The sequence below is a fragment of the Plecotus auritus genome (assembly GCF_963455305.1).
Source record: "Plecotus auritus genome assembly, chromosome: 9".
Classification (NCBI taxonomy): Eukaryota; Metazoa; Chordata; class Mammalia; order Chiroptera; family Vespertilionidae; genus Plecotus; species Plecotus auritus.
The window spans coordinates 37,873,835-37,900,943 of NC_137783.1; the positions used below are offsets into that span (position 1 = coordinate 37,873,835).

The 27,109-nt window shown below is 38.0% G+C and overlaps 1 protein-coding gene across 2 annotated transcripts in view; it reads left to right on the forward strand.

Annotated features, from left to right (window-relative positions):
- Positions 1-25,449, forward strand: part of CABCOCO1 (ciliary associated calcium binding coiled-coil 1) — a 121,334-nt gene extending 95,885 nt beyond the window's left edge. Inside the window, exons 4-7 of one of the 2 annotated variants that reach the window (XR_013959005.1) lie at positions 6,506-6,628; positions 7,054-7,194; positions 14,032-14,239; positions 25,393-25,449. Coding sequence is in view for 1 of the 2 variants with exons in the window: in XM_080640840.1 (XP_080496966.1) it covers positions 6,506-6,628; positions 7,054-7,194; positions 14,032-14,106 (339 nt within the window). In the remaining variant the exon portion in view is untranslated. Of the gene's footprint in view, positions 1-6,505; positions 6,629-7,053; positions 7,195-14,031; positions 14,472-25,392 lie in introns of those variants that run through there. The other variant, XM_080640840.1, reaches the window with a different exon arrangement.
- The last annotated feature ends 1,660 nt before the right edge of the window (positions 25,450-27,109 follow it).

Consider the following 27,109-nt stretch of genomic DNA (forward strand, 5'->3'; position numbering starts at 1 on the left):
AACTCTTTACTTTTGATGAAATTTTTGAAGGAAATTTTTTTAAAATAAACTCAATCTGGGCAACCACAGACCACACTCGATGCTGAAAAACAAAAGATAAAAAAGAAGAGTAAATTGAGCTACGAAGGGGGGAGACAGATTTTTCTCATTTAAAAGTTAGATGTAAACACTCTCCTTATCTAAATAGGTGATTTGCCTTAGTCCTGACCATGCCACGTAACTACCTAATTATGCCATGCTATCCAGGTGTCAGAGAAGTTGAGTCCACAGAATTCTTAAAATCAGATAGGACTGAATATATGTTTGATATTATCAAGACTGGCTGTATGGAAACAGGTTGATAGCATGTCCTCATTAACAAATTCTTCTGAGGTCATTAGACTCCTTGGGCAATATTAACAATTACATATGGAAATAACATGGGCCAGTGTCCTCCCTGTGGCTACTCTAATCTGTTTTCCAATGCTAGCATTAGAGAGAAGACCCTTTCAATAATAACAGTAATTATAACAACACACCTTTGGGTTTAATAATAGCTTCCCTTTGAAGGACTTCCATTATTTTCACCCACATTATCTAATTTGTGCTCGAAATAATTCGATGAAGTAGCCAGGTAGCAATTATCATTATCCTTCTTTTACAGATAAATAAACTGAGGCCTAGGGATTTTCTTAGCATCTCACAGTTAGGAATAAAGCCAAGGATAAGCCTATAATGCAGTGGTCTATCTTCCAGATTATTGCCATCTTTAGAAAGTATCTGGGCATCTGAAGAACTGTTCTATCCCTGAGGAAATGTTTGTACAGGAGCCAGATCTTTCCCTTTTAAATTGCATTTACTCTGAGAAGGTACTCTTTTTCAAATTCATTAGAGAGGATTTTGTTTTCTTAGGTCATTAAGATAGGAGTACTCAGATTTCTTTTCAAATTGTGTTGGCCTGAAGCAGAAGTACACTTGAAATACTGAAGATGTTTAAAATAATCTGGAATCAGTTTCTTTAATTATCTAACTTTAGTTTTTTAAATTCCAAGCCCAAGTTAAACAAGATCAAATCAAGACATATAAATAAAAATGGGCACGAGGTGCTAACTGGAGTGTCCTAGCCCGGTTGCAAATTGGTTTACTGTGGCCTGCCAACTTGAATTCCTCTCGCAGCTTCAGCTGGAAGGGGTAGTCTTCATTTCCTGTCCTAACTTGTACTGTGTTACCGTTCACTGTTTAGGTGATTAGCATGTGGATCTGATGGTCTCAATGCTCTATTAAGTTATAAATGTTCAAACTACCAGTATGCTGTGAGTAAAAATAGAAGTTGCTATTAGATGTCTATTCATACTCTGCAGAAGCCTGGCAACATTCTGAACCTTTTCAAAATGTAAATACTGCATATTAAGCATAGGAAAGAAAATTAATGTGCTGCATTTGCAAATTTATTTCCAAGTCAAAAATGCAAAGGGGGAGGAGGATCTCATAGCAGAATTGATATTCTATATTTACAGGATATATTAAGAGTTTGTAATGGCCTGAACACAAAAGAAAAATACCTTAGAAATGAATTAATTTAGCTTCTCTGATAATCATAGCTTTGAATTTACTCTTTTGATTTTAAACTTATGGCCTTAGTATGACATTAGCAGAGTTTATTGCATTTTGCAGGTGGCATTCATATGTTGTTATTTTACGTGCAGTATATCGGTGGGCAATGGGTTACAATTTTTTTTTGTCAAAATTTCCAGAACCACACAAGTTCTTCTTAATTAGACTTACAAATTAGTAATGCCTTTCTCTTTGGGGGGGGGGAGGGAAAATACTTAAAACATTACAGGAATTTGTGTGCCTTTTTACCTTTATTGGGAAAAGTTTTCAATAAAGTTTGCTATTTGAAACTTTGACATTTTTTAGTAAGTTCTGATTTACACATGAAGTCATCATCCTTTGATAATTCCAAACAAATGTCTTTTTCAAGCAAGCCAGTGTTTTGTATGTGTTCCTCTAGTTCCAAAAGGGTTTAACAGATTTATCTTGCTTTCTGCCACTTAAAACAATGGAAAGTTGTCATCTCAATTACATTTTTAATATTTTGAATAATTTAGTAATTGACACTTTAATCATAGATTTCAGCAGTACAAACACTACCCACCGATCACCTGGCACTTTCTCCAGAGAAAATAATAAGCAAATAGCAATAAACAAAAACAATAACTAAAAGTAACAGAAATAATAAATCAGAGTCAATACTATTAATAATGTTATCACATAAAGTAGAAAAAGAAAGCATGAAGTAACATTTTTCAGATAAAATCTTTATAGTTCTTAGGCACAGTAAGATCTGAAAGCAGACTTTAATTTGTATAATATGTTTTTAAAACTAAACTGACCCTGTACTTAGTTCCAAGAGGGTTCAAAATTCTTACCATTGATTCCCATGATAGAGGTCCATTTCCTACTGAATATGTAAATAAATTTCTTATAAGATTTCTAGTGATTTTGTTTGGCTTATAAGTAAAGTTCTTGGATTTTTTTAAAGCTACATAATAGTTGATTATGAAATTTTGTTCTTACAAGCATTAAATTATGCCAAAAAGCCACTTACTTTATATTCTTTAAATACTATAGCATGATTCAACTAAAGCTTGGAATGTCAACCATCTTAAATAACACTAATGAAATGTACAGGTAATGAACAGTATAACTAACTTAAGTTAATTTTCGTGTAACAGATAACATCTGGGGGAAATGTGTATTGGTAAGCTATAGAAAACTAATTTTCTAGCAACCACATCTGTAGATGTTATTTATTGTATGTTCACTTAACAGTCGATTATTCAGTTTAGAAATCTATTCTCTTCTTTATTAGAGCTTTTAATGTACTCACCTTGGTTCAAATGGTCTGCTCATTATCTGAAAAAATATAAATGGCATTCACATGGAACAACATGATTGTTTTTATTATATCCATTTGTGTGCAAGCATTCAAAAATGGCAAGAGAAACACATTTATTGCTTTACATTCAAAGTAATATTTAGGGGGTATTTGAAAGTCAAGCAAAACCAATCATTTGGCCAAATGGATGTATGTGTATAATCAGAAACTCCTGAGTTTTAATCTCAGCATTAGGCCTCGGGCAAGTCACTTAAAGTCATTCCCTTTGTTTCTTGATCTGAAGATTATGGGTGCTATTCTCTTATAGAAAAAGGGCGGTTGCTAAATCAGGGTACCAAATAGGAGTGTTTTTTTAATAAACATACTTGATCCTTTTTCTGTTTTTATTTTTCTAGATTTAAGAGGTAACATATTAGGCTTTTGAGGAAAAAAATATGAGACAATTACAATTCTATAGAAATGTATAAAAATAGTTATAAAACTAGCTTTATTTAATTTGCTTCAACTATTCATAGACTGAGGAAATTATAACGTTCTTTCAGAAAATCTAACTTAATAAAGCTGACCATGTCTCTCTGTTTTAAATAGATTTTATTACAGAACCAGTGATGTTGTAAAACATGAGGTTTTGTTAAAAAAAAATACAAAGGCCTAATTGTATTTTTTTAAAGAAAGTATTGCATCAGACGGTTTCATTTAAATATATTTGCTGGCTCTGTGCTCTCACCACAATTATTGATTCTAATTTTTCTTAAACTGTTTTTTTAAATGCCACTTAATGGGGAAAAAAATCACTGTGATGTTTCTGTCAACTATATTTGACTGTATATCTTCTTATTAGTTAAACAGCTTTGTATTTACCCTCACCTGAAATTAGGATATGTTTTCCCTTAACAGTATCTTACTAACACAGCCAAATGTAACTCTTCATGAAAAAGAAAAGTGTAAGGTAAAAAACAAACTTTTTTTAAAGTAAAGTGTAGCTATGGTTTGGTTCCCTGATAGTATAAACACCCTGAAGAAAAGAAATTACCCGCCCCCCAGCTTTGTGCTCAAGGTAAATCAAGTGACTAGCTGTATTAGCTACACTCAAAAAGTCAAGTAGAAGAAAAGCCCAACTCTCAGTCAGAGCTCCGGGTTCTAGAAATAAATGGGAGCTTCATTCCACCAGAGAAATGATGTGGACCTGAGGAGCTCCAAGTTCCAAGTGTGTGCCCAGTGTACACACACACACACACACACACACACACACACACACACACACACACCATTGCCAAAGACCTGGAGTGCTGGGTCATTGGCAGGTAGTTCAGATTAGCTTTCTAAAGAAATCCAGACCACAGGGAGGGCTGGAAGGGATAAAATGAGAGAGTTGAGCACAAATATCTGCTTACATTTAAGTGTATATCTGATGGAAGATGGGGCACAGGTGGGCAGATGGTAGAATCTGCTCCTAACAGGGTGGAGAGGGAATAGTGAATCTTTTGAGAACTTCTCCCTCGAGGTGAGAGAGAATTAGCAGAAAGGCCTAGCCTGTATATGGAAGTGCATAGCAGTGGGACAGATATGGCCACAGCAACAAATAAGATTCAGCTTCATTAAAAGGACATACTCGTATCTTGCCAATTAGCTCAGGCTTATTTTCTCCATGCCTGCAGGAAATTCAGTAACCTCTCTTCAATTCTTTCTCTCTTCTCTTTTCAGTGTCTCACCCACCACCACTCCCCCCATATTTCTATTTATCAGCCTATATTAAAGTCTGTACCACTCGTCCTCTTCCCTGTCTCTGTATTCCCATGTGCTGCTTATTTATTTTGCCTATAATGTTTCAAAGGACACTAAAATATGTTTAGATGTTTCATTGTCCTAGTTTAGTAAAATAAAGAGGATTATAAAATGTAGGAGGATGAAAAATCAAGTGTGATGAAAAAAAGTACAAATAATTTTGTAGGAAGCTGAAAATGCTTCCATTTAGGAAAAAACTGGGGCTTATGAATGTGATGAGAGAAAAGAATCGTTCTGCTATGCTTTTTCTTGATATTCTATTTTGATTAACATTTAGTCAACTGAAGATAAACAATCTGGAATGATGTCATCTAACAGAATAGAGATTAAATGCTCAATAACATCAATAATTTCCAAGTATGGCAACATGATGACACATTACAGTTTACTGAAAACTGGATAAGCCAAGAAGTTAGCACACCAGGGTTTAACTCCCAGACCTAGCAATTATTTGACTAAGCCAGTCATTTAATCTCTTGGTTTCCAATTCACTTGACTGTAAAGCTAGGACACTTCATTCCTACTTTATATGTATACTAAGCAGCAACTTTCTATAAAATTAAATTAAAGTTAGAAATATGAATTCAATGTAAGATACATTGGTATGACTTAGCCTCCAGTACATTTCAAAACCCATATAAGTAAAAATAAATAGTAATATTTAAGTGATGAAATATTATATAAGTTTATCTGAACTATTGCGAAATTAGAAATGAATATATAATGATTTTAGGGTTTTTCCAGGCCTCAGGGGATGGTAATTATTTGGTGAATTTATGCATTTCCAGAGTATTATCTTCAAACTTGGAAGGCTCATGGTCTGACTTTGTCAGCAAATAGGATAGTGTCATCTCAGGGCCACAAAAACAGGATCATGAAGCTTACTATAAAAACTAGAACATTAATTTATTGATTTACAGTAAGGAATGTGATAAGCAAGAGAATCAGAGCATGAAAGTGGACATATCTTTATAGATCATTTGGGAGATGGAAAGTCAAATTATGATCAAAATGTTGGTTAGAATCAGAACAAGAGGAACTAATAAAATGATTCAGATGTTTAAGGAAATCAGTGCCCTCATATCCTCTCTCTCACCTGACTTCTTTTTTTAAAATTTATTGATTGTTTTTAAGAGAGAGAGAGAAACAGAAGCATTAATTTGTTGATCCACTTATGTATGCATTAATTGATTGATTTTTGTATGTGCCCTGACTGGGGATCGAGCCCACAACCTTGGCGTATCGGATGATACTCTACTGAGCTAACCAGCCAGGACTTAAATTGACATTTTAATTCCTATTTCTTCATTTCCACTGTTGACCAACCATGATCCCCCTTCCTCTGTTTGATACACTCTTGCTATAGAATTATTAAATGCTCAGTAAAATTTTGCCCTGCCCTCTATGTTCTTGGTTGATTTTGCAAGTATCTCTGATTTACTGTGTGCAGTAACCTAGAGCCTTTAACAAGTTCTTGATGGCCATTTCACTATTGCCTCCAAGAACAGCTGTATCTCACTGAGTAATGTCTATCACAATCAGGCTGTTATTGAGTGTTTTAAGCATCTAACCCTCTGCCAAACTTTGAGAAGAAATACAGGGGATCTAAACCATGGTCTCTGCGTACTGAGAACTTGTAAGCAGGAGGAAGGGGATACTGACCCATGAACAATGAAAGCTCAGAGAAGTACAAAATGAAGTCCTAAACCACATAGGATGGAAAGAGAATTAGGCAGTGGGTAGAATAAAATGCTAATTATCAGATGCAGAACTGAAATTGTAAATTGTGGTTACACACAAAAGGCTTTATCATAATACAGCTCTTTTCTTCCCCTCCAGCAAATGATAGAGGTTGTCAAGCCTTCAGGTGGCCTTTTCCCCAACCCTCTAGAAGAAGGAATCTCATTTGATATTTACTCAACATTCATAGAGCCACCCCCAACATTGGATACAGAAATGAAGGTATGTTTCCTTTTGTCTCTTAATTCAACCTATCTCAGCATGGGACTTTCGAAGGGTGTGAGGAAAGGAAGCAAATGTTCTTCCATTTTTCTCTCCCTGTGACTTTCCCCAGCTAAATATAAATATTTGTTTTACCATTGATTTGCAGGTGGGCCAGCTGAGGTTGGTTCAGGAATTTTAATCTTTTCCACTCCATCATCTTCCCCAGTTTCCACCTTCACTTTCTCAAAGTAAGCACTGTTAGCACCATGACTTGATCTGTCATGATGCTCATAAATAATGAAAATGCAGGATGATGTCAAACTGCAATCTCCTGGCAGATTGATGTCACTCCTGGTAGCAAATGACCCAGAAATTTGAGGCTCCATATAAATCCCCGAATACTCTAGATATCACCTGAACATTCTTTACTCTCCCTATTCTAGAGATTGGATCAAGAGCAAGGCCCAATGGAGTCCCAGCCAGCAGCCAGCGCTTCAGAGACAGATGCTTTAGCTGGTCTCACCATTGAAGATATAAAATCAGTGCTTGCCCAAGTCACAGATGACATCCTAATCGGCATTCAGGTGCTCAGCCTTGATAATGTGCTCGCTTACTTCATTACTGGTTAATTAGCCAACCTCATCCTTAATGTCTGTAAGCACTACCTACACTCAGCTAGCAAGAGCAACACTATGATGGAAGAGTTCAATTTAACATCTCCACATAACTCTCAGTTGAGTCATCTGAGACTCAATAAGATCACAAAATAACTTCGCCAACAGCACATAGTGTAGTGAGTGTTATCAGTTTGAAAAATCATTCAGCAGCAAAACCCAAAAAATAACATGGTAAAGACTTCATGCCTTGTCATAACAAAATCGCTCATGCGAGAGTAATTAGAGTACATTGCTAAAAGCAGTAAACACTGAAGATCACAGCATAATTCTCAGCTAAGTTTTCTCACCAAATTTCTAAAAGAGGCTTTCAAATCTTTGAACTCCCTCTCATATAGTTTGCTCCTTTTCACATAGCACTAATAGCTAGGCAGTTTACACCAATGGATGCATGAAAATGGTGCTGGCAACAGCCAGCTCAGCAGCAATTGCCAATGATGGATCAGTCGGCTTAGCTTTATGCTTAATTTTTTTCCCCATCCAAAAAAGCACATTTCTACCTCTACACAAAGACTTGCATCATTGCCCAGGCAAAATGATTAAATAAGTGAATTGTATATTTTGAGAGGATTTATAATTTCTTGTGGAAATGACCATGAATCAATAAGACAGTCTACTGCATGTTTAAAATATTAATGCATCTTAGGGAAAGATTTAGTTGATATCTGAGCATGAGACTGTATATAAAAAGCACTCTGTATTAACAACTAATTTAGAAAGGGCAAAAGATTAGCTTGGCATAAGCATACCTTGTTACTGTTTAATTGTCAAATGTTAATGCACTATTTACATGAACGTTTAATGATTTGATGCCAACAGAATCAGCCAAAGTCCTTGGCTTAATAAAGAGTATTTAGTGTTTACCAGAAATAGTGGAAGAACACGTTTTACACAAAGCTATATTGTTAGCAACCCCATGAATGTAATAACTGGTTACTGTGTAGAAGGGCAGAGAGCAGTTGAATTAAGCTGAGTTCAGAACATATTTCCTTTTTAGAAGTGATAACATTTCATCTAAATATAGTTTATGTATAATCATGGCCCTGGGCTCCTTTTCGATCCTGTGGCTCTGAAATTATTGCCGAGGAACTACTAGACAGTAATAGAATTGTTTGCAGGCCCGAAAAAATTGAAAACATCTTTACCAAGGTCATATTCCATGTAGTGAGTGTGTTATTAACTATTTATTGATTTTTTTAAAATATTAGAGTCTGCAGCATTTATAACACTACTATGTAACAGAAATAATATGATTGTTGTATACGTACATGATTGTCCCATTGTCGTGCAGCGATCCTTAACTAGGCTTGGAAGTTCATTGGTTGGGTCATCTAAATAGTATAATTAGACATAGAGAGAATCTGGACCAGAGGAGAAGGTGCTACGATCATTTCCATATTAAGTGGATTCAGGGATTAGCCTGGGCCAAATTACTGCCAATTTTTCAATAAAATGACATGATGATGTGGATTTATGCAATGCTTCAAGATAGCAAATCCTTTTCTGTATTTTCTACCAATTATTCTAGTAAACTCTAGGCAAATTAGGCAGGCACTTCTCTTACAAATAAATTGAAAAAGGAGAGATGCAAGAAGACTGAGTCATTTGTCCAGAGTTTCCAAGGTCAGAAGCTGATGAAAGACTCTGAATGGGAGTTGTAAACTGGGTTCTAGTTTGAATTCCAGAGCTATCCGCAAAAACCACATAACCTCTAATATCACGACCAGACTACTTTGGATTTTAATACTCCCGTGGTGTGGCACTTTTTCAGTGTTTGCCCTTGTGTCTTGGTCCGATTCCAAGTTGGGTAATTACTCTCTGCTTACCTAAATTTCTCCCCCTGTTTTAGATGGTAAGTTATTTTCCAATTCTAAAACCTACCTCCCAGTGTCCCTGGCTCTTAAAACTGCCGCATCCCTGTTCAAAGGTAGCCACATGCCAGTGGCCAGTGTGTGTGCCTGAATACACTGGCCTGCTGTAGAAACATTTACTGAATTATTAATTGTAAGCTGCTTAAAATTTTCCAATAGTTTTTCTTCTCATTTATTTTAAAATCATATAATTATTATATTTTTTGGAGTAAAAGGCAGTAGAGAAATCATGTTTTAAGTACAGTTTTTTCAGAGCTCCTTCTCTAGTGTGGTTATAGGCATATTTTACTTCCTGTAATTCAGAAATTTCTGAAAATGTAGTGTGAATCCTTAAATTTTGTATATTAATTCACTTACTTTCCCATTGACTCCCTTTATAGTTTTAGAGATTTATTAAGAATGAAGAAAAAATTAAAACGAATTAAGTTATCTTGGCCTGGAGATGTTAATTAAAATTATACTGAATAGAGCAAACATTTAAGGTTATATAGTTTAGTGATTTTAATTTTAAGGATACATTGAAAATGAAATTATTTTGGCCCCATATTGTATAATAAAAGATTATACCCAATGGAGCAAATTTTAATATATTTAAAGAATTACATTTCAGAGAAATATGAATGCTAACACTAAATTCTTGCTGTTAAATGTTGGCTGTTGGCTCTGTCTAAGCAACAGGGTAAAATAAAGTGAAAACCTTGAGGGAAGTTTGCCATCTTGGGACTGTAGAGATTTTAGGTCAACTTGAATTTCCAGGTTAGAAAACTGGAGAGTGAGATCACCTCAAGGAAGTGATCACTGAGAGGCTACTGAACCAGGGCATATGTTTCCCATTCTTCCGGGAAGGAAACAGAGCATTCCCAAACCTAGTGGGTTTTGGATAGCTTGTCTGGTCAGCAGGGTTCTAAGGAATAACCAGGAGAGCTGGTAGACCAATAACAATGTGTTTTTGACCAGACAAGGAGTCTTTCGTCCGGCTCTGTTGGTTGTGCCTGAACTGAAGTCTGATCACCACAGTGGTGATCTTAAACGTAACTCCCCTCTGTCAGTACACCACTCTGTTAGGTGTGCACCTTATCTCCAGGAATCTTTTCCCCAAAGCCCACACTTGTGTAGATGAATTCTGTTTCAGTGAAATACCAGAAAGGTCTCCAGGTTAATGTGAAAAAACCCTGGTAAGACAGTGAAACAGAAGCTGGTAGATGATAGTACATCTGTCCTTAGTTGAAAAGAAATGAGATTATTGATGGGCATAGAACACATTGTATCATCCACTGGTTAATGGCAGAGATACATTCTGAGAAATGCATCATTAGGTAATATTATTGTGCAAACATCAGAGAGTATACTTAACATCAAACATCATGGACCCTACATCACCAAGGCTACGTGATGTAGCCTATTGCTCTTAGGCTTCAAGCATATACAACATGTTACTGTGAAAAACAACACAAGATTAAATTAAGTGTAGGTGAGAATGATGCAATCAAGAAACACAGTAATCATGAGATGTATGAGTCCACTGCCTGTGAAACAGAAAACATTTTTTATAAGTAGAAAGAGAACACTCTAAAATAATAACAAAAGTGTAGTATATTAAATACATAAACTAGTAACATAGTTGTTAACTATCGTTATCAAGTAGTATGCACTGTATATTATTGTATGGGCTATATCCTATATAATAAAAGGCTAATATGCAAATCACCCAAAACGTGGAACGACTGATCGTTATGATGCGCACTGACCGTCAGGGGGCAGACACTCAACGCAGGAGCTGCCCTTTGGTGGTCAGCGCTAAGGATGTCCAACTGCCGGCTATCCCCCAAGGGCTCCCAGACTGTGAGGGGGCACAGGCTGGGCTGAGGGACGCCCCCCCACCCCGCAAGTGCACGAATTTCATGCACCAGGCCTCTAGTACCTTTATATGATTGTACGTTTGTTTACACCAGCATCACCACAAACATCTGAGTAATGTGCTATGCTATGACATTACACTGGCTATATCATCACTAGGCAATAGGATTTTTTTCAGCTCCATTATAATCTTACTAGAGGCCCGATGCACAAAATTCATGCAAGGGGCTCGACCCTCACAACCCCAGCCAGCCCTCACAGCGCCTTGCAGCCCCAGCCGGCCCTCGCAGCCCTTCATAGCCCCTCACAGCCTCATTCGGAATGTCGTCCAGATGGTCGTCTGGAAGGTCATCCGGACAGTCGTTCTGCTGTTCGGTCTAATTAGCATATCAACTCTTTATTATATAGGACTAGAGGCCTGGTTCATGAAAATTCATGCACTGGAGTGGGGGTCCCTCAGCCCGGCCTGCCCCTCTCACAGTCCGGGAGCCCTCAGGGGCGGGAGGCAACCCAGCGATCAGAGGAAGGTGACGCCCCATCACACCTCTGCAGCTGCCACTGCCGGCAGCACAAGCCTTAGCCGGCCTTAGTTACCTGAGCCTCGGGTGGCCCTGGGTAGCTGGGCAGCTGCCATCCGAGGCTTGCCTGTGCCTCGGGCCAGCCCTGGGCGGCTGGGGGGCTGAGGGCACTGGGGGACTCTGGAGGCAGGCACACAGAGTGGCCGGGCCCACCTGGGGGTGGGCCTGGCCTTGCCACACGCCTGCTGCCCCAGTGGGGCTGAGGGGACTGGGTGCCACCATCTTGTGGTTGTGGGCGCCGCCATCTTTGAGGGTATGGCAGTCAATTAGCATATTCCCTCCTTATTGGCTGTGGGGGCCACCATCTTGGAGGGCGTGGCAGTCAATTAGCATATTCCCTCCTTATTGGCTGTGGGTGCTGCCATCTTTGCGACAGTGTGAGGGTCAATTAGCATATTCCCTCTTTATTAGATAGGATGGGGCCACTGTCATATATATGGTCTGTCCTGGACCAAAATGTCCTTATGTGGCACGGGACTATAATTGAAAGTGGGAAGAGTCAGTTTAGTTCAAACTTCCCAATCCTTTGGAATTGTGACCACATTATTCTTCCAACCATTTTATCCCTATATGGTTTAATATGGTGCATGGCAAAAAGAAATAGGAGTAACATATTTTTAAAATATTTCATAACATAATGTCACTGAAATATAACATTGGTGAATATATCACAAAATTAGGATTTGGAATTATGAATTTAAAAGTTAGCATGTAATATTAACTTAATACTTAATTTTTAACTGCTCAATATTTTAGATAAGAACTAAGACCAGCCGTGGGCAAACTACGGCCCGCGGGCCGGATTCGGCCTGTTCGGCTGTTCTATCTGGCCCGCGGAGCCGAAAGAGCGGAGGGTTCTCTTGCTCTCCCCTCTGCTCCTTTACTTTGAATTTATATTAGTTCACACAAACACTCCATCCATGCTTTTGTTCCGGCCCTCCGGTCCAGTTTAAGAACCCATTGTGGCCCTCCAGTCAAAAAGTTTGCCCACCCCTGACTAAGACCCTAAGTGGTTAAGTGTCTTGCCCAAGGGTACAATAGCTAAACTAATCCCTAGGTCTCCACACTCCTAGACCTGTGTGCTCCTTTTAGCTCTATCCTAATCATGCCTGAGGGATTAGAGAGTCCTAAAAAATGACAAGCGTTCCTTTGTAACCTTGGAGTACCATTTTCATCCCTCTTTGGCTGTTTCACCCAACCACCAAGAAAGAACAAAATAGAAAACCAGAGGACAGAGCTTGATCCAAGGCTTGATAATACTTGTACCAAAGAAAAACAAAACAAAAAACACTTGATACTCTGGCATTACACGAGAATCTAGAATTGACACCACCATGATCTTTTCAGAAATATAAGTCCTTACTGTGAAGGTAAAACAAAATCTCATCAGATAAGGCAACCAAGATGTAGTATTTCAAAACTATCTATTATAGTTATCCTCATAAAGAAAGAAATAAGAATGGAAAGGTATATCTGGACCAAAACAGTATTTGATCTTTAAAATTTCTATATAAAATTAATAAGAGTTTCTTAAAGTATAATTACCCTGTAAACTTCAAATTATGTTATAGACATGAACATTCTAAACTTTGAATTAGTAATTAACACATATGTATAAACTACTCTTCATATACTTGTAGATTTTTTTAAATCATCTAAACAAAAACACCAGTTTTACCACATTGCCCACTGCTGGTTTCTCTACACGTGATTTTATTATCCATCATGAAGAAGAGCAGACATTTTCAGGGCTACTAATGTTCAGTTACTGTGGAAGTATTTCTGGAAATGTGCAGGGAGCAATGCTAGTCCATGGAATATCACTGCCAGAGGCTAAATGCTATCACCGCTGCAGCAAGCACTGGAACCTGTCAGCAATCACTGACTTTTTTCTACCAAAACTATACCACCAAGTGGCATAATCCCAGGAGTTATAATGTTTGATGAATACGTTTAATTATGGAAATTGTTCTAATTGTGAGATTATTTGTGTTGCTATTTCACAACAGAAGCTTTCTGGGATCCCATTTAGAATGTACTACACAGGAGACAAAAACATTTTATTGCAAAGGAGTGGGGAGACCAACAACATTGTAATAACTGAGCCCTGAGCAGTTATTCTGATTCGGTGCTTCTTGGTAAAGTCTGTCTGAAAATACAGATAAATTATCCTATCTTCCAACACAAGGCTATGTGAAAAATGGCTGTCCAAATACCACTTCCTGTTCATAGCAGACATGCTATACATTGGGAATGTGCAGAGAAATATGATAAAGTGTTATCACATCACTACAGGCTGAAACACGGCTATGTCTGCAAAACAGGAAGGTGTGTGAGGGATAATGTCTGTCTTTAGGCACTATAGTATGTCAAAACCACAAAGACAATGTGCAGCGAAAGATAGCTCCATCATAACCACTTTTTTATGATTGTCTTCACAGGCCGAGATAAACGAAAAGCTGCAAATACAGGAAGAGGCCTTTAATGCACGAATAGAAAAATTGAAAAAGGCCTGAGGACTCGGTACAAAGAGAGTGATGCTAAACTTCACAGAAACAAACAAAACCAGTCAGAATAATAGACTCTCTAGAGCATCCTATCTCCTTTATTTAGTTGGGAGAGGAAAACCAAGCCCCACTTTTTATTATCGTAAGTAATTAGAAAAGCATTGGCCCCAATTTTGCTATCTCCTGTCCCATAGCAGCCTCTGAATTTATTGCATTGAGTGTAATAAGAACATTTTGTATACAAGAGTTTGGAGAATTATATATATAAATACAATTACTTTTACAATACTTTGACATTTTGACTAATGAATATAATTCATCTTCAAGGAGAATGAAGCCAACATTTTTAAATAAAGACAAATAATGATACTTTTATCCATATTGACTCATATGAACTACCCCATAAATGAAGCACTGTGGACAGATACTATTACCACACTACAAAGTATAAAACTTACTAAACAATAGCTATTCAAATGCATATACTAGGGGATTTTTCCTTAAATCATTTGGTTTCCTTATTTGAACGTTTCAGTGTGAAACCAATTTTCTGAAATTACATAATGCAGTTTGAAGCACTTTAATTTATTCTGTACTGTATTTGTTATTTCTAATCTTGTGACTCTCCCAGGAGAATACATGACCTATATAAAAAGAAGCAATGTATAAATGGTTATTAAAGACCAACCTATATATAGACCATAAAAATTTTAACTACAAATCAAACACAGAGCTCTTAAAATTAACCATTATATTGCAATAGAATAATTGAAAACATCTCAAGCCTTTAAATACCTTTATTAAAATATAATTTCAAAAGAAAAATATCTATTTACCAACTGGTTATCCCAAGTTGGACAAATTAAATTAATTACTCCTTAAGCCCTTTCCAAATGTCTTAGACTTCAGAGTATTTTAGAATGGAGAGGTTGCTAGGAGGGGACAGTTCCTTCAAATAGTTTCCAGTTTATACTGGAACCAACTGTACTTGCATCTGGGTGGTACTTGGTTAGATATGTTCTGTCTGTGCTCTAACCTCAGGCTATAACCTTACCTTCTCCATCAGTTCCAAAAAGATTTCCCAAAATGTGTTTATTTGGAGGAGAGGCAGATCTGGCAGCATTTGGTAATTTTCTAAGTAGACTGATCAGTAGTGTAAGCGAAGTCCTTAAGATGAAACCATGTCTATTGCTCATGTAGTTCCAAACTGGAAGGCTTGGAGATGTGCTGAGATGTGTTTTTTCCTAGAGCTGTCTTCACTAATTGAAATGTTCATGGCCACAGCAGAGCACTAGGGGGGCTCACGTGTCTTGATTCCATCAAGCAGTCTTTTTCTCCAGGGAAAACAGAAGTGAAACTAGAGAAACCACAAACCGGGAATAAAAGGAGCTTCTAGAAATCACCAATGAGCTTCAAATGCAGTTGTTGACACAGAGTGGACCTGCATTTCCAACAGAGTGCTTATTTTGAGCAAAGGTACCAAGAGTCCACCCTGGCTGGTGTGGCTCAGTGGTTGAGCATTGACCTTTGAACCAGGAGGTCACAGTTTGATTCCTGGTCAGGGCACATGTCCAGGTTACAGGCTCAATCCCCAATTGGGGCCATACAAGAGGTAGCCAATCAATGATTCTCTCTCATCATTGATGTTTCTATCTCTCTCTACCTCTCCCTTCCTCTCTGAAATCAATAAAAATATAATTTAAAAAAATTTTAAGAGTCCAAAACTGATTAAAACTGCAGTAGGATCCCTAAACATGACACAGAGACAATCTACACTAATAAAAGAGAAACATGCAAATTAACCATCACTCTGCTACGCCCCACCAGCCAATCAGGAGGGAATATGCAAATTAGGAGAAAGATGGCGGCTGCCCAGCTGCTCCAGGCTCAGAGTGGCTGGGCGGGGCAGGACGCCTGCTATGAGAAGGAGGGTGGGGGCCTGGGTCCCAGGTGCTGGAGAAAAATGGGTGCTGGAAGCCAAGGGAAAGAAGGCCTATTGCATGAATTTCTTCGTGCAACGGGCCTCTAGTATACTATAACTAGAGGCCCGGTGCATGGGTGGGATCCAGCCGGCACACCCCAATCAGGGTCAATCAGCCCGGGCCAGCTGGGGGGAGGGGATTCGAGAGGTTGGCCAGCCCCGCCCCTGATCGGGGGGGGGGGGGGAAATTGGGGGCAGGGTTGACTGGGGGGAGGGGCTGCTTGCGGTTCGGGGGGGGGAGGCGATCAGGGACAGGGACAGCCCGCCAACCTCCCGTGGTCCCTCCCCCCAGCCAGCCCCACCCCCTGGTCTAACTCCTGGTCAAACTGGTCGAGGAGACAATTAGCATATTAGCCTTTTATTATATAGGATTGTGCCTAAAGCACATGAGCATGCCTAAAGCATGCCTCTGGAGTAAGACTTCCAGCGTCTGATACTGTGTGACTTTGGACTGGCTGCTCAACCTCTATTTGCTCATCTGTTAAATGGGCACAATACTTATTTTGAGGTAGTTATGAGGATTCAATAAATACATATTAAAAGGATGTTTGTTCTAAGATTTGGTTTCCATTTACCTCTGAGGATACCACAAAGCCACTGTTCATTTCTAATACCCACTGCCCAGAATTCCCAGGCTTCTCTGCCTCTCCACTAGTACCTGTGTGTCCTCCCACAGAAACCACGTTGCCACCCTGCTGGCCTACATCTTCCATGTTGGAGAGTCAGGACTGTCGGTGGGAACCTAACATAATAGCAGTAACTACAAATTTTAATTCACAGTCTCTGCTCTTTTAAATTAATTTCAAATTGATAAAGAAATATATGAACTTGCACACAATTATTTTAAAAAAGTGTAGGCAATGAAAAATACCTTTCACCCTAGCTTCTCTCATTTTACCTAATTTCTCTCCCTACAAGGCAACTATAGCTTCCAGTAAGTTCTTAGAAAACTATTTTTTGCCCATTTAAACAGTTGGATGATTGTATCCTGATTATACCTGTATGGTGAATTCCTAGAGGAATAAATTTCTAGGTCAAATTTTATTTGCATTTCCAATTTTGATAGATATGATCAAAGTGGCTTCCAAAGATATTTTACCAACAATGTGTGAAAAAAACTCTTTCTCTACATTGTTACCAATAGCATACATTGCTCAATTTTTTATCTTTGATATTCTGATAGATAAAAAGTAATGTTACAATATTGTTTTAATTTGCTTTTATTGTTTTACTCAAAATGGACTGAGCACCTTTCATATGTTTATAAGCAAATTTTATATATATACTTAAATTACACACATATATGTATTAATTTTCCTAATAACCCTAAGATACACAGATAGATATTATTAGCCTTGTTTGATTACAAGTTCTGAAGCCTGAAGCTTTAAGAGATTATTAACTTGACCCAAGTTACACAATAATTGATGGATCAGGGCTTCAAACCCAGGTCTGACCTATTTTACAGATGAGGAAACTGGAACACAGAAATTTTAAGTAATTTTCCCATGACCACACAGCCAGTAAATGGTAGAACCAGGTTTTGAACTTAGATCTGTATGAGTACAAAACCCACATACTTAACTTTTATCTTTATCTAGTTACGTCATAGCCTATATGAAACAAAGTGAAAACTGACCTTTTCGTTATTAATTATAATAAGGGAACAAACTTGTTTATGTTGCTACCATATTAGGTATTTATAAAATTTGTGCAAGGATGCAATGTATCACCCAGTTCCCTTCATTCATTTATGCATTCATTTCTTTTACTATAAATTCATTGAGTACCTACTATGTGCCATTGCATTTAGTAGTGAGCAAATGGATGTGGTCTCTACCTAATAATCCAGTGGGAGTGGTAGTTAATACTAACTGTGAAAAAGACAAGCTTCAGGGAATTATAAGTGCTGGACAAAGGAGCTTGATTTAATCTAGGATGTTAGGGAAGCGACCCACGAGTTTTGAGATTTGAGCTGGGGTCTGAGGGATAGAATTTCACCAGACAGAAGACTGTGAAGGAAGATGGGACCCAGGTGAGAGAAAAGCATGTGCAAGGTCCCTGGGCCACAAAATGAGGCTGAACAGTTGCCCACAGCCAGAGCGCTTGCAGGGTCCCATAGGCTACACAGATTTTTATTTTTAACCTAAAAGCAGTGGGAACTTGTTGATAAGTTTTAAGTAGCAAGTGACATCCGATTAGTATTTTTAAAAAGGCTATCTCCCTGGTGCCAGGATTTCTATCCATAGAAATGTGGAAAAAATATTCTCATGAAAGGATTCCTACTGTTAATGGTGCTATAGCTCTACTTCTCAGCAATTTCCAAGAGTGGGAGAAATAAAGAAAAATTCTGACTTTTTTGAAAGTCACAAAGTCCACCTACTCTAAGCGGTCTCTGACACAAAGGCAGCCCTCTGAAGAGCCAATTAAAAACAATACTAACCTATCACTCAGACAAGCAGCTGGCTTTCTCTTATCCACAGTAAGGTATCTTTCTTCCATTTGCAGGAATAATTTGGGGTGTTTTTTTCTCACCCCCATGATAAGTTTCAAAGACAATATATTCATTATGTTAAGAATAAGCCACAGTCTGCCACTATCCCAGGTATTTGCAGGCACTATTGTGCCTAAATATAGCTAGGGAGTCATTTTTTTTTTCAAAATCTGAATATAAAGCCCCTATTTCTATCCTCCATTTGATTGGAACTATTCAACCATCCTGGTAGATAATAAGTTTGCATGTTCTTAGATTGCATTTCATTATGCTTCAGTTCCCCTAGAGAATCAACATGCTCCTTTTTTCCAACGATTATAGCAGAGAGGTACTTCTGACATCTCAAATTTCAGAGTCAAGAAGACGACCCTCTTCTGGACATCAAAGTTTTGTGTGGGTTTTTCCTGATTGATTTGTTAAGTAAAAGAAGTCAGAACCCCTTTGTGGAAGCCAAAGTACCTATTAATTTAAGTTTCTTAAGCAAAAATAATCTAGATCTAATACCATCTTGTTGGAAATCAAATTCCAAAACAGAGAGAGAATACCAAAAACCTCTTTTGCTTTTAGAATTCCACCCATTTTCATGGAAATACCAGCAGTGGAGATTGGCTTAACATTTTTTGTCAGAGCTGCCAAAAAATTCTGTTATTTTCTTTTCTTGTTGGCTTCAGACAATGTTCAGTGTAGATGTATTCAATGGTCAATTTGGTGTTTGTTTCTTTTTTTTAATCTAGTGTATAGTTTATTCTGGGTACTTTCTAGGCACTGGATGAACTAAGACAGATAAAGTCCTTGACTTCATGAAGTTCATGGAATTGCTAAAGTTTATAATCTAGAATCAGATTATAAACCAGCTGGCGTGGCTCAGTGATTGAGATCGACCTATGAACCAGGTCACCGGATAAGCAAGTAAATAAATAAGTTAATCTTCGATAACAATAAATAATGCCAATGATTAATGCAAAGCCAATGTGATAAAGGGTTCTGGGATGTGGGAGAGCTACTTTACCTGGGGTGCTCCAAGAACTCTTCTTGTAAAGGGATGACTTTTGAGCTGACCAGAATAGAAGGAACCAGCCATGGGCCACACCATGGAAACTTTGTTCCAGGTAGTGAAAACATCAAGTAAAGTGGCATTGCTAAGTAGAACTTTCGATCACTCAAAGCAGCTTTCAGGAAAAAGGGCATCCGAAGGCCCTACCCTGAGAAATAACCAGGCTGGTTTTTAACCTCAGATCCTCCTACTACTAATCTAATACTCTGCCATTCCATCACATTGACATGGTCAGATTGCCTTATTTTTTCCCCAAAACTAAAAAGTAGAATTATAGAAATAAAATGCTCATCAGTATAACTCCCAACCCAAATAAGCCCACCTACTTAAAAAGAATCTTGTTCCAAATCTCCTTTGCAGAATTCCAAATAAATTACGTAGGTACTGCACTCCAGAAAAGGAGGAGCATAACTCCCATTCATCGTGTGTGGGCTGTGCATGGCGAATTCAACCAGAATAAAAGAATACAATAAGGGAAGGGGGGTAGTACCTGTACAATTAAGAAAATTGACCATCACTACTTCTGCCAGATGATCAAGGTCAACAGCAATAGTCATAAATCACGTTGATGGCAAGTACATTTGATATGAGATAAAGAAAATAGTACTTTACCTCTGTGTTCTTCCTAACAAAAATCATAATCCCAGTCTACTCATAAGAAAAACATCTGGCAGATTCCAATAGAGGAGCATCGTATGACACAGCAGATCAGTACTCTTCAAAACTGTCAAGGTCATCAAAAACAAGTAAAGTATGAGACAATGTTGCAGCCAAAGAAGCTTAAGGAGACATGACAACTAATGTAATAGGGAATTCTGGATGTGATTCTGGAACAGAAGAAGGAAATCTAATGAGATATGTATAAATTATGAACGTTAATTAATACAAATTTATTAAAACAGGTTCATTAATTATACCAAATATACTATATTAATGTAAGATTAGTAATAATAGTAATTAGTAATAATAGAGGAAAATGTAGTGAGGGAAGGGGACAGTATATGGGAATTCTGTACTATCAACTTTCTGTAAATCTAAAACTGTTCTAAAAAAGTTATGAATTTCAAAGAATCTTGATGAAAACAAACCAAAATTTGTTAGCAGGAAAGATGCCCACTGTCAGATTTCACTATTCATGGGATGGCACCCCCTTATAAAGGACATATGAAAAATCAGTATAGCCATTTTGAACACTAGAGGGGAAAATATATGTTTATAAAGAAGGAGAAAGTGATCACCCCATTTTTTTAAAAAAAAATTTTCTTTATTGGTTAAGGTATTACATATGTGTCCTTATCACTCTATTGCCCCCCCACCCTCACCCCCCCACTCATGCCCTCACCCCCCTGGTGTCTGTGTCATTGGTTAGGCTTATATGCATGCATACAAGTCCTTTGGTTGCTCTCTCCCCCTAACCCCCACTCTTCCTTACCTTCTCTCTGAGGTTTGATGGTCTGATCGATGCTTCTTTGTCTCTGGATCTGTCCCTGTTCATCAGTTTATGTTGTTCATTATATTCCACAAATGAGTGAGATCATGTGATATTTATCTTTCTCTGACTGGCTTATTTTGCTTAGCATAATGCTCTCCAGTTCCATCCATGCTGTTGCAAATGGTAAGAATTCCTTATTTTTTACCGCAGCATAGTATTCCATTGTGTAGATGTACCACAGTTTTTTAATCCACTCACCTGCTGATGGGCACTTAGGCTGTTTCCAAATCTTAGCTATGGTAAATTGTGCTGCTATGAACATATGGGTGCATATATCCTTTCTGATTCGTGTTTCTAGTTTCTTGGGATATATTCCTAGAAGTGGGATCACTGGGTCAAATGGATAATCCCATTTTAAAGAGGAAATTTCTAACTTCATCAGTCCTGGGTCACTCCTTACTTTTTCAGTTCCTTGGTAGAACTTGAAACTTTCTATAACTGTACTAGTATAGCTCATAAAAGCAAAGACCAGATTGGTTCCTTTTAAATAACAAACTCTCTAAAATATAACATGATAGGATGATCTATTAGCTGAATAAAAAAGACCAATCACTTATAGAATTGTCCCAAGCTTTTTAACTGAATATAAATTCAAAATCAAATGAAGAAAAAATAGCCTCTGTTCTTATACTAGTGAAATTTTATATTATGTATTGTCAATACATGGTATGCAAAATACGGAGGCCCAAATTCAACCAGAATAAAAGGAACAAAGTACTCATCTTCCAGCCTCCTACAGGATCAATTGTGGATTTTATTTCTTTATCTTTTTCTGTATAATAATTGATGCCATTATTTTTCCACGAACATCCAATCTCCTTTTTGATTGTTATTGGACCTATGAATTAGGATAAAGTAAAAATTTGTGCTGAATCTGTAATAGTAAAAAATTTGAAATTAAAGAATAAAAGTGTTCTCACTCTATGTTGCCTGATCTACAATTTGTTACATCTGCTTAGGAAACATAATTGAGTGATTGGATAAACCCAGAGGATTCAATTTTAAAATAGCAGGACCATAGAACCATGGTGCTGAAAGCCTGGAATATCATTTAATTGAATCCTTTCACAATGAAGAAACTGAGGCCCATAAAAATGAAGTCTTGGTGATCACAGGGCTAATTTGTGGCAGGAAATAGAATCCAGAACTTCTTCCCTCACCCTCCCTCCCTCCCTCCTTTCCTTCCTCATGTCTTGTCTCCTCCCTCCCTTCCTTTATTCATTTATTCAAACATGCTTATATTCAACAAATGTTGACTGAGCATCTTCTATGCTTAAAGTTCATAATCACAGAGTCTAGTGGGAGAGGTAGATTTTAATCACACAATTATAAAAGAATAAGTGTAATTGGTGCTTTGGGGGGAAAAAAGGAATGTTCTGTGATGAGAGCTTATTTAGAAGAATCTGACCAAATCAAAGAAGGTTCCAGTGGGAGAGTCCTACTTAAAGGATAAATGGGCACCAACTAGGCAAAGAGGGGAGAAAAGAATTTAGGCACAGGGTAAGCAAGTGCAGAATCCCTGTGGAAAGAGAAGATGGAAAGTAGAGAATGTGAAAAGGAGGCCTAGGGGGCTGGACCCTCAAAAGTGAGAAGAGGCACTTTCCAAAATTGGAAATGAGTAAGTAAGTGGATATTAGATTATGCAGTCTTGTATGTCAGGATAAAGAGTTTTGTCTTTGTCCTAAATACAATGAAAAGTTATTGAAAGGTTCTAAGCAGAGGCATGGAGGCGATTGGTGAAGGGCAGACACATTTGTACCATGCAGAGATAACTCTACTTCTAGTGGGGAGAACAAAGAAGAGAAGAGAAAGGATGGGGTGACCCCAGTTAGGAGATTTTTCCAGCCGGTTACTCTTTCTGTTACACCACATATGTGTCAGAAGCTGTCCCTCAAAATCCAGGCTTCATTATTCCTCAGCACATGCCTGGACTCCCTTTCTCAGATCCCTTTGCAATTAGGTGTGACCAAATGACCAAGTTTCAGGCAGTGAAATGTGAGCAGAAATGAAATGTGCTACTTGAAGGGTGTTGCTCAAGACCATACAGCACCCCTTTCATGTTCTGTCTTCCTCCTTTCTGATGGCTGAATGGCAGTGAGGAGAGTGGCAATTTGAAGATAATAGGACAACTGTTTGCCTGGGTTACTGTAGAACACATGGTAGGAGGCAATTAACAACTGGATGACTCTTCCAGACTGTCTTATGAGGGAGAAGTAAGCTTCCATTTTTTAGAGTGACTTCATTCTTGAGTCTATCTGTTACAGCTATTTAACTTGCCCTAATTAATGCAATGAATATGTCTGTCTGTGTTTATGCATTTGTAATATGTCTCATATGGGTCAATGTCTATAAACTTGGAAAACAACTAGCAAATTCATTTACTGGGGACCTACTTATAGTTTTATTGCATAAGTAATTACTTCTCAGTTTATATAAGCCTACAGTCCCTCCTAAACTGACATTCTATGAAATAATTGACTGAGCCATATAAGTGTGATGAATTGTACACTCAGGAATTTCCCACGAGAGGGCACACCTTAAATACTTTCTACTTTAAGTGAGGCTAGTAATTTTTTAAATGTCTATGGTTGGCTTGGGATTTCTCTAATAGAATAAGAAAAGTATAAACAAGGTTCTAAATTATTAATTTGCTAATAGTTTTTCCCTTAGGTCAAGGCTATTTCCTCAGTTGAAATACTCCTTAATTCACTAAAAATTATTTACTAAATTCCAATCCAGGCACCTGGCTAAGTCCTTTACTAGAGTAAATATTGATGTGTTAGCTACTATTGATATTAATTATATCCCGTTTTAAAGCCTAATATATTAGTAGTAGTTTTAGTAGTAGTATTAATATGGTATGACTCTAGTTTGGATAGTAGATAGTTCCAAAGGTTACACTGAAAGGCAGTCAGTTGGAAATGCAAACAGAACTTAGTTTGTCCCTCTGTAAACCATGCTCAGTCACTAATCCGCTTGTTATCAGTGACCACCTGAATCAGAATGCTTTGGGCTATAAACAGGTAAAATTCTAAACTCCAAATGGCTCAAACAATACCAAAAATGTACTATATTATCTAAGAAAAAAAGAAAACGGGGAAGAAGAAATCCTCAGCGATATCATGGAGAACCCGGATACTTGTCTGTGGTGTCCTCTTCAGCAGCTCAGCTTTTGTCCTCAGAGTTGTCCCCTCGTACTCCCAAGTGGCAACTACATTCTCACTAAAGAACCAAAAGCTCCAAGAAAGGAGTTTTTCTTTTCTTACATTTCTCTGTAAGAACAAGAAAAACTTTTCCCAGAGCCTGCCAGGAGAACCCCTCCTGTATCACCTGGCCAATCCTCAGCCAGACACTGGGAAGGGAAGTAGAATTATCAGGATTGACTTAGGTGAGTCAGGATTCACCTCCTGGAGCTGAGGAGTGGCTCTGAAACACATTGTCAGTCAACAGCTGAACAAAATTGGGATTCTGTCAGATAGAGGGGGGGGGAAGGGTAGAATGGCTATTGGGTAGGCAACTGCCATGTCTAGTCCATCAAGTGATTTTGCCTGCTTCACATTTTATACCTTGGAATGGCCTAGCCTTCTCAGCATTCTTCAATTTCAAATTTAACTAGATCTCCTTTTTCAAAGATTCTGCTACTGGTACTGATTATCATCTCTTTGTGTGGGGGTGGATTTTTTGTTTTGTTTTGCTTTGTATTAATACAGCTGGATTTGCCATAGAAGAAGCTACTGCATTCCAACATGTCTATGAAAAATAGCTAGAAATTTTTGAAACCAAAGCTTATTCTGCTCTTAAGGTGCTACACTCATATTGAATTATTATTACGGTTTCCTTTCTGCTGAAATTTTGATGACATGGTCATCATTCATTCAACCAAGTGTGGCCATTTCAGATTCAGTTAAGTGTCTTTATTCAAGGTGTCCTCATGGGCTCCTTTATTTGTTACAACTGTTTCAAAATTAACAGCCAGATGAGTCAGCAGAACACTACAAAGCAAAACATGGGTCAGGGTTAAACTGAGGAAACAAAACAAAACAATGAGGCAATTACAGTGTTAGGAAATTGTTCATGATATAATATTAAATGAAAAAAAAAGAGGAGGGAAAATCTATCATTTAATATGTGTGTTTTGTGGAGGGAAATTGATAGGAAAGAAAAGGCATTCAAAGAAAATGGGGGTTCTCTCCTAATGATGAGATTACAGGTGATTTAATTTTTCTCTGAATTTTCATACATTCTTAATAAGAAATGAACATTGCTTACAATAGGTTTATGCTACACCTTCACTTTCCGTGACATTGCCCCTTCACCAGCTTCTGGACCAGCCCACTGGAAATGGGGCAGGAAGAGTGTCTTTACAGCCCCAGCCATTTGAATGCGGCAGGTACTGTTTGGACCCTGGGAAGCACCAAGAGCCTCCTAGAAACAGCTCCTGTCCTGAAGAAGCTTCCCATCTAAACTGGATACGCAGACATGTCCACAGCATCGGATACATAGACACGTTGCCTTTATTTATAGTTCCAAGACAGCTTCTAGAGCTAGATTCCACAGAGGCTTCTGCCTCCACAAATGTGTGATGTGGGATATGTCTCATTCCCCCACTGCACCTCAGGTTTAGTGTATATAAAATGAATGGGCTGACAATAGGTAAAAGGAGGCAAAGTTGAGAAGCCTTTCCCTGAAACTCAAAGGGCATTTCTGATTTGAAAAAAAACAACAAAACTAGAAACTAGCCTTAAAGGAACATAGCATGTAAAAGAATCTCAAATTGGCTCAAAGTTGAACCTCTAGATTCATTCCCATTAAAGTCAAGAGTGGGTTCTAATTGATGAAATAACTATAAATACTTAATGTCCGTCTCCCAGTCCGGGCTTTAGCTCTAGGAGGGCAGCGACTGTGTCTGTCTTGTCCATCTTTATAGCACAGTCTCTAGTACAGAGTAGACACTTCATAAATATTTTTGCAGAAGAAAGAACAGAAGACAAGCAGACACACTGGCTGGTTGGCTGTTTTTACCACTGGTATTTAACTTTTCTTAGCATTGACATAAGACAATATGTAGAAATTTAAAGTATAATTAACAAAGAGCGAAAATCATCATTATTTGTAGTTTATAAAGTTATGTACACTGAAAATCCATGAGAAAACTATTCTTAAAAGTCAATAAGAAGCCGTATAAAAAATAAATATAAAAAATAGATTTTATGTAAATAAATAATGCTTAAAATATAATGGGTAAAAACAACCATCCTATATAATAAAACCCTAATATGCAAATCGGCTGAACTTTGGAACAACAGGTCACTATGATGCACACTGACCACCAGGGGGCAGACGCTCAACACAGGAGCTGTCCCCTGGTGTTCAGTGTGCTCCCACAGAGGGAGTGCCACTCAGCCACAAGCCGGGCTCACGTCTGGCAAGCACAGTGGGGGGTGGGGGGGGGGGACTCTCCCACCTCCGCGGGTCCGGACTTCGAGAGGACATAGGCTGGGCTGAGGGACCCCTTCCCCTCAGTGCACAAATGTCATGCACCAGGCCTCTAATACAAAATATTTAAGATGAAAATAGAAAATATAAAGGACCTGTCTGAAGAAAAATATAAAACTTTTCTAAAGGGCATTTTGCTAAAGGGCATTAAGGCAAAAATTAAATAGAGTGAAGATGTCTCTATTATAAGTGTAATCTATTGAAAATCAAAGGATTTGTATTTGCTAATTTTGAGGTCAACATAAATACTGAAAAGGTAATAAAGGGCAAGGGTTTTCTGCCATAAGAACCTCAAAAAGCTAAAATACTTACAAGTATAATATTAGTTGCAAAAATAGCAGCCAAATTAGTGAAACAATAGATAACCCCAAAAAGACCTTAATACTAAGAATTTGTTTTATAGTAAAATCTACTTGGGTGACTGAGTCCGTGAACTTTGGAGTCACTCAATCCTGAGATCTCCTCTCAGATCTGCCCCATGTGGGTAAGCAATTT